At 37.5% G+C, this 16,314-nt stretch overlaps 1 protein-coding gene across 1 annotated transcript in view; it reads left to right on the forward strand.

Annotated features, from left to right (window-relative positions):
* The window catches only part of PRDM5 (PR/SET domain 5), a 260,338-nt gene that overhangs the window by 135,755 nt on the left and 108,269 nt on the right, over positions 1-16,314 (forward strand). The window contains exons 11-12 of the mRNA XM_052642308.1: positions 9,256-9,349; positions 12,908-13,068. Coding sequence (XP_052498268.1) covers positions 9,256-9,349; positions 12,908-13,068 — 255 coding nt within the window. The remainder of the gene's footprint in view (positions 1-9,255; positions 9,350-12,907; positions 13,069-16,314) is intronic.

Genomic DNA, 16,314 nt, shown 5'->3' on the forward strand with positions numbered 1-16,314 from the left:
GGATGTGAGAGTTGGACTCTAAAGAAAGCTGACCACTGAAGAACTGATGATTTTGAACTGTGGTGTTGGAAAAGTCCCTTGGACTGCAAGGAGATCCAACCAGTCCATCCTAAAGGAAATTAGTCCTGAATATTCATTGGAAGGTCTGATGCTGAACCTGAAACTCCAGTACTTTGGCCACCTGATGTGAAGAGCTGACTCATTTGAAAAGACTCTGATGATGGGAAAGATTGAAGCTGGGAGAAGAAGGGTCGACAGAAGATGAGATGGTTGGATGGCATCACTGAGTCAGCGGACATGAGTTTGAGTAAGCTCGGGGAGTTAGTGATGGACAGGGAAGCCTGGCATGCTGCAGTCCATGGGGTTGCAAAGAGTCAGATACAACTAAGTGACTGAACTGAACTGGAGAAAACACTGCTGCCCATCTGGGAGAAAAGTATATTTAAATGTAAATGGTTTTATGACACAAGTATCATTCAAGACCTTATTCTTTGCCTTAACATTAGACTTGGCGAGTGTTTCGGGTAGATTCATATAAAGCTATTCATTTTTTATGATCATCACTATTTTATACTTCAGTGAACATCCTGTTACATAAAACTTGGTCCGTTTGCCAAGAGTATTTATGCAGGTAGATCTTAAGTATGGAGTGTATAGGTCAGATACCAAGTTTACTTTAAATTTTGATCACTCCTGCCTAGCTGTCTTCTGAAAAAGCTCTATTTCACTTAGCAGTGATGAAAGTGCCCTTTATCTGTGCCATCACAATTGTCTATTTTATCAGCCTTTTTTTCGGTCTGAAAATTGACAAGTGATATTTCATCGCATTTTAGCAATACCAGGTGTAATTCTATTCTTTTTAGGTTTGTGTTCCATTTCTTCTGAGAAATGCTGGTAGGTACTCTTTGTCCTTTTTCTGCTGGCCTATTTGGTTGCTTTTCATTGATTTCTAGCAGCCCTATAAAGATGAATATTAGTACTTTGCTGTTTTTGTTTGTAATATTTCCCCCCATCTATCAACTTGCATTTTTTGAATAAAGAAGTTTTGCATTTTTATATATTCAAGTATAACATGGATTGTGAGTTTTATGACTTCTGAGTATAGCTCCTGAATTTTATGTCTTATTTAGAAAACTTTGCTTTTACAAGATGATGCAAATATTCACTAATGCATTTAAAAGTTTTGTTTCTTTTTTAATTGGTATTTTAATCCATCAATACTTTATTTTTAGGTATGGTGTTTGAAATATTGCTTCATAACTGAGCTATCATGATGAATGCCTCTCATATAAATTATTTTTGCACTCCATTCTGTCCCATTTAATCTATATTCCCTTACAATATCAGAGTATTATAACAGTTGCAGTTTATAATGTTTTTTAATATCTTTTGAGCAAAGGCTGATTTGTAGTTTCCCTTTTTCAAAATTCTCTTACATGGTGTTTGGGAAAGTTAATGTTAATAAGCAGACATCTTATCACCACTTCCTTTTTATCTTCCTGGAAATCAACATTGTATATTAAAAAACAGCTCCTCGTGACAGAAATTCTTCATATATACTCTTGCTCTTGTGAATTATTTGGTTCAGAAATGTTCAGGGTAGAAAAAGCAGTAAGGGAAAAGAGTTCTTTGTCCTCTGTTATTGTTAGATTCTCCATTGCCAGTATATTTCTTACTTTTTCATGTGTTAAAACATTTAATTTCATAAAACCTTGAGATCCTTCCTTTATCCCTTCCATTTCTGTTCTACCTGAAATTCTGCCAGGCTTGGGTTGACCTGTTTTCCAGCCCAAAGGATCTATTAGAAGATTAAGTAAAAGAGGATTGAAAAAACAGCTCAGGTTAGCCATAGCAATGGCAGCCCATTCCAGTGTTCTTGTCTGGAAAATCCCATGGACGGAGGAGCCTGGTGGGCTGCAGTCCATGGGGTCGCTAAGAGTCGGGCATGACTGAGCAACTTCACTTTCACTTTTCACTTTCATGCATTGGAGAAGGAAAGGCAACCCACTCCAGTGTTCTTGCCTGGAGAATCCCAGGAACAGAGAAGCCTGGTGGGCTGCCATCTATGGGGTTGCACAGAGTCGGACACGACTGAAGTGACTTAGCAGCAGCAGCAGCAGCAGCCGCAGCCGTAGCCGCCGCCGCCATAGCTTAGACTTAGTGATGGTTGGTTACACTCAGGAAAAAAAACAAAGTTTGGAAATAAAGTCTGTGACTCATAGAGCATAGCAAACAGGGGAGGGAGATTTAGCATGAGGGTAGGCAGTATAGTTATGTGAACCCTCAATACACAAGGTAATGAATTTTAAGTAATGTAAAAATATTAGTGAGTACCCACTCCAGTACTCTTGCCTGGAAAATCCCATGGATGGAGGAGCCTGGTGGGCTACAGTCCATGGGGTCGCTAAGAGTCGGAGACGACTGAGCAACTTCACTTTGACTTTTCACTTTCATGCATTGGAGAAGGAAATGGCAACCCACTCCAGTATTCTTGCCTGGAGAATCCCAGGAGCCTGGTGGGCTGCCATCTATGGGGTCGCACAGAGTCAGACACAACTGAAGCGACTTAGTAGTAGTAGTAGTAGTAGTATAAATTTAGAAGCTAAGTTAAATGGAAAAGTATCACATTTTTTAAAGAGATAGTCTTCTTTCTACTATAGCAATTAGTATTATACTAGAAAATGCCTGAACCAATGAAAACGAGAAATGTACAAATGAGAACTATATGTTGTAATTAAGATATGCTGAAGTATAGTATTCTCAGTAAAAAATAGCCTTTGAATCTAATATCCCATATTGAATGTTTTATATTTAAAGTTAGAAACTATAATCAGTTTAGAATCAAGCTCTGATCTTTTGACTTAGTTTGCATCTGTGTTATGTTGAAAATAGCTTTGCTTAGTTTTTGTGAAGGTTTCAGTTGAGACTGTGTCCTCTAGTGATGTTGACAGAGAATTGGGTAGTGGTTTAAATATATGTGTGTGTATGTACACATGTGTGCACACACACACAGAAGCATTTTGCTTTCTATCCCAAGTGTTTGGATCCTGTTGTCATCCTATGTTCTCTTTATCTGTTACTTTCTAGGAATTTGTACTATAAGAAAGCTATTTCCTATAGAAGGACGGGTATTAAATTTTAGAGAGGGTAATTTATAGATGGGACTGGAGTTGATCCATTGTTGTGTATGTGTCTGTTTCTGCTTTAGGAATCTACTCATTTCTCTTTGGATGTCACATAAAGTTCAATGCGTGATTGCCAATTTATCTAGGCATGTTTCCTAGCAAACAAGTTGTCCACCAGAGAAGGCAGTATAGCTGCTGTGATTTCTTACACATGAGTTATACACACGAGGATACCTGCAGAAAGTTCTGATTCACAGTTACTGTGATGTATCTAAGAGCTGTGTCTTCCTGAGAAAAGCTAAAGATGTCTGTTAGCTGGACAGTTTCTGAAGGACGTGGTTGTTGTCTCCAGATACTCAAAGAGCTTCATTTGGAAGAGAGAATAACTTGTTCTGTATGACGCTAGCATAGTTGTAGTAAGTAGTGGCTATACAGAGGCAGAACTTTTAAATTGTGGGTCAAGCCAGCAAGCCTGAAAAGTCACATGTTCAACGCCATGTTTGCTAGAGACATCCTTGGTTAAGAAATATGTAGGGGGGAAGTACCTTGAGTGGGAACCTTAAATTGCTACTCTCCAAGAAAGGCTTCATCTGCAAGCCTGGGATCATTTCCTCTTTTCATGAATTCCCTTTGCCTTAATCAGGGTAGGTAGTTGGCCCTTTGTGTCTGCAGGTTCCACATTGATGGATTGAATCAAACTGCAATGGAAAGTCTTTGGGAAAAAATTCCAAAGTTTCCAAACAATAGAATTTGAATTTGCTGTGCACTGGCAACTATTTACACTGTGTTGATATTAGGTATTGTAAATAATCTAGTGGTGGTGGGTTAGTCTCTGAGTTGTGTCCAGCTTTTGAGACCCCATGGACTGTAGCTTGCCAGGCCTCTCTGTCCATGGGATTCTCCAGGCAAGAATACTGGAGCGGGTTGCCGTTTCCTTCTTCAGTGGATCTTCCGGTCTCCTGCATTACAGGTGGCTTCTTTACCGGCTGAGCCACCAGAGAAGCCCACAGGCAATCCAGAGATGATTTTAAATGTATGAGAGGATGTGCAGTTTGTATGCAAATCCTGTGCCATTTTGTCTAAGGGACCTGTGTATCCGCAGACTTTGGTGTCCTCTCGGGTCCTGGCGCCAGTCCCCTGCAGGTCCGGAGGGAGGGATGTACCGTGGACTGTGGGCACCTCCGTAGCTGGTGCCTTGGGCTTATGGCTTTGTACTAATAAGTTGTGGCTTTCCAGCAATGAAAAGGCTGGGCTTGGCTCTTCGAGGCTGTCCTATAGGAACATCACCTGAATTTTATATCTAAACTTCTCTGTGTGAAATGAGTTACCTTTTCCTATACTAAGAGACTGATTTCTTCAATATTTCTTCAGGTTCTATTCATTTTTGTGAAGAGGAATTCTTTTAAGGAAGTCAGTTGTTAAGTCTTACAGTAAAAATTTAATCCACAGACATTATAAATAGCCAGATGACATAGGTTTTATGTAGCCTTAGGTTTGTTATGTGACCCAGTGGAACAGCAATATATTTACGATATGCAGACTTCAGTAATGAGAGTTTTTGAAGAATAGTTTTTACACATATACCCCTGGAATATTTTTCCAGTTTTGTTTTATCTCTGGTTGTTTTCTCTGAGTTTGTCATAGTTTTCTTGCTTTGCACATGACTGAAAGAAATGTCATTTCCAGTAATATTGTTAATTCTGGAGCAGTATATATCACTTACAGTGAAAGTTACCATTTTTAAAATTGAATGGGCCTGATAAAAATGTTAATCTGCTCTCCTGAAATTAATGTTTGGTTTGAGTGGCTAGAAATGTGATAATTTGTTAACTGTTTTATAAAATTATGTTATAAAGTTTCTGAAGCATTTTGAGACATTTTATCAAGTGTTATAAATAGTGCAACACATTTTCTTACGTACTTTCTACATCTGCAGCAGTAATCAGACATGGGGCATAAAAGATAAATTTCATCTTACTACTTCATGGAGTAGTTCATTTGTTACATCATCAGATAACGGTTTCTCAGTGACCTGGCATTTAAGAGGAGGATGTTCTGTAACTCAAGATAATGTGATTAATAAGTTGGTGGAAAGTTTGGCACCCTGTTAGATGAAAAATTGAAGGGTAAGACACCTTTTAAAAAGTATAATTTTCTTTGGTAATTGTAAATGTTTCTTGGAGACGTCTTCTATCAGCAACTTACAGGCATTTCACTACGGCCTCAGTTAAGTGAGACTGAATGCTGAGACTTTCATAAGTTATGCCATCACAGCTTTGTGGTGTTGGGTGCTGGGATTTTTTAACAGAGAGTTTATTCACCAGGCTCTGCACTGACAGCTTACTACTTGAAACATGCTGTTGAGTTGAGGCCAGTATCTAGCCATCGAGACTCTGGTTCACATAGATCCAAGGCATCATGCTGTCCCCAGTTCTTTCATCATCAAGCAACTAAATTATATCCATAGGTTGTTTTGTCCTTGATTTAGAGAAAGAGAAAGAAAGGGTTGGTGTGGAACATATTTTTAGAAGATTAAATCAACCCTGCTTTCCAGTGGGGATGCTCTAAAAATGAAAGTTTCCTTCTCTTTATAATGACATTATCTACTTATTGTAGAAAAATTAGAACATCAAAGAAAGGTCTGAAGAAGATAGCAAAAATTCTGTCAAATACCACTGTCCACTTTACTATGAAAACCCTCAGAAGTGTTTTGTAAAACATCTTCCTAGACCCTGTTCTCCGTGAGTATGTATGTGCCATAAATAGTATTCTATTAGGTAATGCTTTGCATTGTGCTTTTGACAACTCAAAATATGTTATGGAAGCTTTTCCGTATCAAAGAAAAAGTATTTATGTAATAATCACTAGAATTTAGTTAACTAGGTTTATGTCTATCAGTGGACATTTATGAGTTTTCCTTTTTAAACAAGTGTAAAAATTGTCATATATATATTTATAAAGGGAATTGACTTGTCAAAAGGTATACACACATTTATCATTTTGTAAATAGAGCCACACTGCACTCAGAAAATGTACACTCCCGTCTACCAGATGTGAGATTACTTGGTCTTACCCTTTAGTCAACACCAAATAATGTCTGTTTTCTTCACTTTTGCCAGTCTGATAGACCACAGGTCATATTTTGTTTTAAATTTTTCATTCTCTAACTGCATTCATGGCTTGAAATACTAATACTGTATGTACTATGATATCCCCAAGTTTGCACCCATTGTAATGCAGACGTGAGATATTCAGCTGCCTGTTGACATCTCTTAATAGTCATCTGAAGGTGTCCAAAATCGAACCCCTTATCTTTTACCCAAGCTTGTTCCTTTCTTACTCTTTCATATATTAGTTCATAGAAGTTCATATATAGTTCATATAAGTTATATTAGTTTCATATAAAGTGGACAGTGGTATTTGACAGAATACTACCATTGCTCAGGTCACAATTTTGGAAGCAGGCTTGCTTGCTTCTTTCTGTGTCTTATGTTGCATATCCAAGTCCCTCTGAAAGCCTGCTTGCCTTCATAATGTATCCCCCTACTCCTCTTCAGATTAGTGGCTACCCCCCTGGGGTAGGTCTTCAGCACCTCTTGCCCACTTTATTGCTATTGCTTCTCTAGTGTCTCTGCTTTTCCTTGTCTCCCTTGCACCCTCTTCTCAGCTCAGCCACCTTATTAACATTCTAAATGCCAAGTGAATCATACCTCTTACCTGCTCAAAATACATTATAGACATTTTGTGTCTCTCTCAGTGAAAGACAAAATTCCTTCAGGGGACTCACCATTCTTCAGGATTTCTCTCTCCTCTGGATACTTCTCCCGTTTGTCTGACCTCATCTCCTCATTTCTGCGTGTCGCCCTCTCAGCTCCCGTCATACTCGCCTCCGTTGGTTTCCTGCCTGGAGCACCTCGGTGACCTGGCCCAGCTCCCCCACTCCATCAGACCGCTGACATGCCATCCTCTCAGCAAGAATCCCCATGGCCACTGCTTAAAACAGCTGCCCCGTGCTCTGAGACCTCTGACGTCCTCCTGCCATGCTCTGGTTTTCTCTGTAGCGTGTGTCTGGTATTTCATCACTTGTTGGTGGTTGTCTCTCTGCTAGCAAAAGAGCCCAGTGAGCGCGGGGACATTTGCTTTTCTTTGCACAACTGTACCCACAGAATATAAAACAAGACGGACATGAAGTGCATGTCATAGACTTGGCACAAAATAAATAATGAAAGAAGTGTGAAGAGGGCTATTTGGAGGAGAGTCCTTTTGCCCTTTTGGAGGGAGTTTTTATGTTTTCTTTTTAATTTGTTACAACCCTTTATATTAGCAATTTAAAACTTTTGGTTTATGTTGCAGATTTTTCTTTGTCCCAAATATTTTTGCTTTGCAGTTTTAAATTTAATTCTTTCTCTCATCTGAATACCTGGATTTCTGCCATCCTTAGAAAGTCTTTCCCTACACAAAAATTATTTAAATATTCACTATTTTCTTCTAGTATCTTATTCTTCAGATTTGAGAAAACATCTGAATTGAAACGGGATTTGTCTCTTGTAACAGGTGGGGAATAGGCACAACTTAATTTTTTCTGAATGTCTCAATTGCCTTACAACCATTCACTGAACAATCCAGTTGTTTAGTTGCTAAGTCATGTCTGACTCTGACCCCGTGGACTGTAGTCTGCCAGGCTCCTCTGAATATGGGGTTTTCCCGGCAAGAATACTGAAGTGGTTTGCCATTTCCTTCTCCAGAACAATCCAGTATTCTTACACAAATTTGAAATGTCATATTTTCCTATACTAAATGTTCCTATATCTTGTATTGTGAAACTCTTTGTTCTATTTTGTTGACGTATTTATTTATTCCTCTCATTTAAATATCATTATTACTAGTACATTTGAACACCTGTAGTTTATGCTGAGTTTTAAATATTTGTTCCTCCCATGCTTTATGTGTATTTTTCGTAGTCAAAAAAGCACAACAGTCTCTTTTTCACTAACATGTTAATAGGTAATATTTATATCTTTAATATTATAATGTCCATTAGACTAAGAAAATGTATAAATAGATATGCTGTAAATAAAGTGACTTCTCTTTAAATTATTCCCTTTATTTCTATACCTCAGGTATCATGACACAGCCCATCAATTGTATGCTTTACTTTAACAAGAGACTATAGTTCAGTTTTTTATATATTAGCATTTATGAGCATTGTTATCTTGCCATCATCCATGGTAGAATGTATTTTTCTTTATGAGTTTGTAACAAATGGGTGAATACTGATGTGTAATAGGAAACAGGGGAGGTGATAAGCTGTTTTTACTGTTCCATTTTTTTACCTAGCAGGAGGTTTTCTGTTGCTTGTTGCTCACACACATATTCTTGTCTGTCACGTAATTCGTGGTGCTTACCACATGTATGCTGCTCGACATTTGGCGCACTACTGAAACTTTCTGAAGCTTAGTTTCCTCATCTATAATATGGGGACCCTAATAGCATTTTATTTCAAATTGCTGTTAGATTTAAGTGAAATAAATTCATGTAAAGTGTTTAGCGTAACATTTGACTCAATAAAAATAATGTATTTTACCTGCTGTTAATTATAACATGAATAAATGCTCTAATTTAATTCAGGGGAAAAGCAGCTCTTAGGACTGAAAATTATTTGAAGTTAGTCAGTGAAGTTGAGAGAAAGGATGGAAAGAGCCTCTCTCACACCAGTTTCCTTTGTGTTGAAAACACTGGGCCAGCATAAAGTCTGTCCAGTGGTAAAGGAAGTTTGGGCTTTAGAGAAATCACATATCATTTCACTCTGCAAAGTAGATGTCGAGAAAGCTCATTGTGTATTTAGATTAGCCTTTGAGATTATATGGAGAAGGCAATGGCAACAATTTCTTTTACTGCTTATCAAGTGTATAATTAATATGAGAAGTTTAAAAATACAGTTGTTTTTCTCCCGTGAACATAGCCTATTTGTGTTTCTGATTTTATGGAAGAATGTTCCAAGAAGAAACAGGATATTGTCTGCCTTCCTCTCTCTTCTGGTTTCCATCGTGAATCCAAGCTCTGGTTACTGTAATGGTTACTGACTGGTCAATCCTAGAGCCTACTGACTCAGGATGTCTTCCTTCTGCAGACCCACTCGGAGGAGAGGCCGTTCCAGTGTGAAGAGTGTAAAGCTCTCTTCCGGACTCCATTTTCTTTGCAGAGACACCTGCTTATACATAACAGTAAGTCACAATCCTGGCAGATGAAGACCAAAGGAACCTATTAAAATGTAGACATCACAGAAGCAGAACTATAAAGTAGTTATGTAATCTACTTTTGAACTTAAAAAAAAATGGATTACTGCCTTTCACCTTTTCTTCCTCTAGTCTAGCTTTATTTTTGCAAGCTAAAATTAATCGTTTTATGAGGCATATCATTTTATATCATTTTTCCCACTCTTTAAAGCTTGTGTATAAAAACATGTCATGGTCAATAAAATATCTTTGAAATTTGCTCTGAAACAGACACATGTTCCTTTTTAAATGTCATTATTAAGAGACTCTTTAAAACATGCAGATACCTGGCATGATTTTATTAGTTCACAGGCTTTTACAGTGGGAAAGAATTAGAGTAAACGTCTAATTTAAGCTCCTCCTTTGAGGGGAGTCGAGGAAATTGAGGCTCAGAGAAGCACGGTGATACACTCAGGGTCGCACAGAATGCTGGCGGAGCGGGTGCAGCATGCAAGCACTGGTCAGTCTGCTCTGATCTCTTATTTCTTTTGGCAAGGGCATTTTTTTGAGAGGAAGTGAGAATTACGTTATTTACATGTATACCGTGAAAGTGTGTCTGGCAGTTACACTGAGAGCTGATTTTAGAATACCACACTGTAAAGAAAATGTAATTGCAAAATGAACTTTTAAAGTGAGTTGTGTTCAGATGTTAAAGTAACCAGAGATGTGTATCTGCTTTGCTATATATAAAGTTAAATAAAAATGGTATAACATAACTAATACTTACATGTCTTGCTTTTGATTTAAGTTGTTTAATCAGTAGAACATCCCCTAACATGTAGTTTCTACTGCTGATTAAATTTTTAATATTTTTGAGGAAAGCATAACAATCAATCTTGACATTTTATTGTACAGATAAGATATTATCTTGGAAGAAACTTTCTTTGGTCAAGTCAAAGTATCTAAACTGTAAAATAAGAAGACCCTGAAGTCTCTCTATTCATGAAGTGGGACAGTTGTGACGGACTGCATCTTTCCCTATGGAAAAGGCAGTGCTGTGACTTCATGCCATTCTGTAGTCAGCTCACAGCTCTGGAGAAGTTGTCAGCACCACTCTCCATTTTCCTTATAAAGAACAGCTATGCATTTAAGAAGTAAATTTTGTCATTAACAGCAGGAATTTCCATCTCATTTCACTGTCATTTGATTAAGAGAAAACCTGTTATGAGCTGAAGGGATTTTAGAATAGGGATTCAGACAAGGGAATCTCATTTATATTGTTAAGACTTCCATGGCTGATCTTGGTCTGATGCTCAGGAAATTTTTTTTTGATGGATGAAATTTTTTGTAGCAGCAAGGAGCTGTTAACTGAAGTGGATATTTTTGATTTCAGCTTTTTAGTTCTCATCCACTTGAGAGTAAGATGAAGTGACTGAGTGTAGACAGTGCTTGTGCATTCTGTATCTCACATGATGCCGATCTGCTGGTCCATGCATCAGTCAGAGGCTTTATGAAGCCACATCAAGACATTCAGCCAGGAAGGTCACCTTGGTAATGGGTGAGCAAATGTGTCCTTTAAGGTAAACATCACTTAAGGCTAGTGAGCTGAAAGGGTGGGAAAACCAAAAATGGCTAAAATAGAGAGGACAAAAGACTAGATCTTGTCTTATCCAATATAAAATTTACAGCCCATTTAACTTCAAAATATGAGATTTGTTTTAGAAACTTACATCACACTGTGGCTCCAAATATGAAGGATAAATTGTCATAATTATTTTGGAAATTATTGTTATTTCCTAATACACTGAAGACCAAAAGGCAGGTTGCTAGCTTGCTTCTTCGTTTTAAGATAGGGAAAATTCCTGATAAATTTAAGGTAAAGAAATCTGATAAAATCAGATAAAATCTCATGTGAGGATTTCAAAGTTCTGATAAACTTAAAAAAATCAGGAATTAGAATATGAAAACAAAAAGGTATGCACTACCTTGGTATAGCTTGATGAGATTTTTGTACAGGAACCAAGATTTTGATTCACTTAATGCTTTAAGGGAAATACTTTGATAAGAGCAACCTTGGAGTAGTTTTATCCAGTGCCTTGGTATTGTTAACTTTTAGAGTTTTATGTCAGTTGTCCTTTTACTCTCACTGGTTAAACATTTCACACAAATAAAATTTTAAATCATGAAAGACACATGAAGAGAAATGAGATGACGGTAGTAACACCCTGCAACAAAAATGCAGAAAGGCAAGATACAGACACACCTCTCGGAGTCTGCACAGCTCACGCACAGTTTGGTGTGACTACTTCAGGTATCAAATTCAACAACTCAACAGCTTCCTTAAAGACTTTGAGACTTTCAAGAGCTGAACTTCTGTTTGAAAAGATGAAGGGAAAGTTATTTGCTTTTTCCTTTTTATTTTCTTTCTTCTTGTCCTCCCTCAAATTGATGTGAAGAGATAATGGGGTCTTCAAATTTCTAAATATATGCTAGTTAAAATGGAGGGGAAGGTAAAGGATCTTGGTTGAAATTGAGGTAATCTCATATTTAGGTAAAGAAATTTATCAGCATATTTTGTCTTATAATGGATATTATTTGTGAATTTGGGCTATTATAATTGGTCTCTAAAAAGGGAGAATATATGCAAACACTAATCTGTCTTTGTACAGGTTACATATGTTTTCTGACTTTTTGGGAGAGATCACTATCTTCTAATTGGGCACATGGATCAGTTAAAATGTATTTAAAATGGACTTTAGACATAGCTTGATATGAAAGTTTAAAAAGTCCTGCCGTCTCCCTAAACATAGCTTTGGGAGTACTTGCCTGCAAGGGGAGGCTGTTTAATGCGAAAGTGAGAACCCTCCCAGGCACCCAGGGCTCTGGGTTGGAAAGGGTGGTTGCCTCTCTGGTATCCCTGCCTTCATACAGGTACCTCTCTGAGATGTAGCCCCCAGATGAGCACCTGGACGTGGAAGCCCTTCCCCAGCCTTATCGCAGTGAACCAAGGACAGCTATTGGGCTGAGGGAGAAAGGGGAGATGCAGCCTGCTCCTGTCCCGGGGTGTAGGACCCACTCTGACCTCCTCCTTCGGGGACTTCATATCAGCTTCCTGTCCAAGAGCCAGCTTTTCCCTGCCTCTGATGGCCAGAGGGAGAGTGGTGATGGGAGGGGACTTCAGGAGGGCCTGCCAGGCAACTCACTGCTGAACACAAGTGCCTGTGCCCCTCACGCTGAAGCCTGTTCCCTAGAAATACTGCCATTAAAATTCTTAGAATCTTTACAAAATTAGCGAATTTAGTCCCTACATTTTCCAGTTAAAAGCACTGAGAATCCAGTTAAAGGTTAAAGGACTCCCCCTGCTCCCCCACCTAATTGACACAGGGGATAGCAAATATGGAACTGAAAAAGTTGTTGGAGGAATGACCTTTTATGGTTACAATGAATTGTTAGAGCTGTAAAGCTCTGGTTTTGGAGAAAACAGCACTAAATCTGGTAGACGTGAAGGGGTGTTAACAGTACTCTGTTGTTGCATCTGGTTCTGTAATTTGATTTTTCATTTCTAAGGTGAGAGGACATTCAAGTGTCATCACTGTGATGCTACCTTTAAAAGAAAGGACACCTTGAATGTTCATGTCCAGGTGGTCCATGAAAGACACAAGAAGTACAGATGTGAGCTGTGTAATAAGGCATTTGTTACACCTTCAGTACTTAGAAGTCATAAAAAAGTAAGTAGAAACCTTCTGTGACTTTGAAAGGATTATGTATTTTAACTGTACAGGTGTATGTGTTAATTATAATCAATTTTATATTAATCTATCAACATATTTACCCAGAACGACAAGGAACCCATGATTGATACTAACTCTTGAGCATATGTCTGTTTTCTTCATTTTATCAGAAGAGAATGTTTGAAAGCAAACACGGATTTAGGTATGGTTCTGTGCAGTCCCAAGCTATGCTGATAGTGACACAGACTGCTCACTGAGTGAGCTTTTACTCACTTCTAGACATTTTTTGATTAACATAGGTTTCTTTTGTAAAGCTATTGATAGGACTTTTAATAGCTTTAGTTTTGAAGGCTAGTTCAGATACTTATTGACAGATTATTAGACTGAGCTCTTGTAGGATTGGAGTGGTCCTTCTACGTCTTACATCCCTAGGACCTAGGGAAGTTCCTGGTACAGAGCAGGGACGTGATAAGTATTTGCTCAACGCAAATAAAAGGATGTTCATACTGATGGTGATTTGGAGATTATCATAGTTGTGTTATCCTAATTACCTGCAGCACATCAACAGGTTGTTTCTACTTGTTGATTAAATGCATTTTAAGTAAATTTTTAAAACAGCAAAATTGATACTCTGGTTAATGAAGCTGAAGGTCTTAGTGTTGACTTTAGAAATGACTGTGACACGTGGTAGTTTTCTGTTGCTCAGTGTGTCCTGCTGAATGAAGGCTGAAGTGACTTCTGCCATTATAACTCTTATTTTGGTACCTATCCTTAACACAGCTGTTTCAAAAGGACTGAATTGAGTAACTTTCTTTTCTTGCATCTTTAATGCTCAGTAATAATGATACTGTCTTCTCTTTTCAAAACTCAGAATAATGTTTTAACTTCCATTGATTGGATTACTTTTTCATGAATTTATTAACCTTTTGTTGTGTTTTAATCAATGAGAGAAAAGGTAATGAGTTTTCAAGAAAGATATAGTTGTTTGTCTGCAATAACAGATTGTCATAGAATATATTTACTAGTGCATTGTTCATTTTCGACTCCTGTATTTACCCAAATATTGTTCTCATATAGATTTGTTTTCATGCTTTCTTATCCATATTTAAGATTTTTAGTGTTATACGTTCAGTATCTTTTAATACCATCCAATCGAATTCTGCACCTAATAGTACATATTTTTGAATTAAGCTCAAAGGAACATTTTAATTCTTTTCATTACTATTGCCTTAATGTCCTTTAATTTGAAACTTATACCAGTGAAGTACACGTAACTGAGTTATAAGTAAGGGAACAATGAAATACTTATGTGACAGCAAGAGAGATCCTGTGGATTTTATAAAGATATTACAAATTACTTGGTAGTTGCCTGTTTGGAATAATCCAGTGTTGAAATAACTACATTTTATAGCTGTATAAAATTTCTAAACAGTGTCACATTAATCAGAAAGAATGGCCGTATTTTGTCCCTTCTGTCAGGGACTAAGAAGAACACAGGTCTGTTATACATTAAAATGTTACACCATTTCTTTAAACTGAACCATAATGCGGAACATGGGAGTAACAGTTCTTGCTGAGGTGTAAAGAATGTAGACCTGTTTTGTACAAGAACTTGTAGGGAAAATGGAAAGTTAAGTGCCTGCCAAATGCGGATTCAAGGAGCCCTCTGTTGTAGACAGTATCATTGGCTATTATGGCTGTCGATTAGACTGTATTCCTCAAACTTGTGAATAATACAAATCTTTTTCAATGGAGAAAACCTAAAGGACACTGAAGTTGATGAAGATATTTCATTTATAACTCTTTTAAAATTACAAATATGATAGTTTATATCCAAATACAGATTATAATTCAAATATGAGAATTTATAAAGTAAATATCAACCAGTAAGTTTATGAAACTGATTATATTAAGATTAACAATCAATTTGGGGCTTCCCTGGTGGCTAAGTGGTAAGGAACCCACCTGCTAGTGCAGGAGACCCAGGTTTGATCCCTGGGTCTGGAAGATCCCCTGGAGGAGGAAATGGCGCCCCACTCCAGTATTCTTGCCTGGAAAATCTCATGGATGGAGAAGTCTGGCAGGCTGCAGTCCATGGTGTCACCAAAGAGTCGGATACAACTTAGTAGCTCAACAATAGCAACAATAGTCATTTTAATATGGAAGATGAGAATGTTTGGCCAGGTTTGTGATTCTTCAGGTTTACCAAGTTATGACATAAATGTTCCACCCCTTTTTCTGTATTCCAACCAGACTGTCTTTCCCTTCTGGGGACACATCATTTTAAAAAAGTTTTCCTGTTCTTTTTACTTTTTCTTGTTGTTATTGTTTAGTTGCTAAATCACGTCTGACTCTTTGCAACCTCATGGCAATTCAAATAATGATACTTCTAATAATTTGCATAAACGCAAATGCTTCCAGACACAGGTCCTGGAAGTTCTGTTTTGTAATTGTGGTGGTAACCCAGATGATCCACGATATGCTGTTATTAACATGTCACTGAGATTAAAAAAATCTACAAATGATTTGAGAGAATGTACAGGTATCTGAAGTGATTGCCTCCTCCTCTCTTCTTTTCCCTTCTCCTAAGTTTGAAAAAAGCAATGAAACTTGAAGAGTAGCTCTGACCCCTCATTTATTGACATGACCTATTTTGATACTGGTAGAAACACTGGTCACCTGATGAGATCGTGAGACAAGTTTTAAACATTCCATCTGCATCCTCTTTTGGGAGAGGTCACTCTTTTTTTTTCCTTTCTTTGCACTCTCACATTTTATCAAAACTGGCTTTTGATGATACTCATTCACCTTTTCTTGTGTGGTAGTTTTATGCTCAGATAAAAGATATGTTGAAGGCAACAGTGATCTTTGAGATTCAGTGTTCATTTAACGCTTGCTGATTTTCAAGATGAAATCAGATTTATTCTTTTTCTTTGCTTTGTAGTAAAATCAATTCAGTCGAACAAATATGATGCAAGTAACAGAGTACTTTATTGAGATTAATTCTGTCCTCAAGCGTTAAGTGCACACAAAGAAAGTGAAAAATGCTTCTAAGGAAGTGTTTCTTGGCACAGTCAAGGGCAGCTGTAGCCCCACTTAGATTATGTAGTTTTGCTAGCATACACTAGTTTTGAATAACTTAATCATTTTTAGATGGGGGCTCCATAAAGGCTTAAAATGTAAACTGCAGAATTATTTTCAAATTTACACTAATGCATGATTCTAAGAGGTTTTTTTGAACCA

Source organism: Budorcas taxicolor, chromosome 6, assembly GCF_023091745.1.
Source record: "Budorcas taxicolor isolate Tak-1 chromosome 6, Takin1.1, whole genome shotgun sequence".
Taxonomy (NCBI): Eukaryota; Metazoa; Chordata; class Mammalia; order Artiodactyla; family Bovidae; genus Budorcas; species Budorcas taxicolor.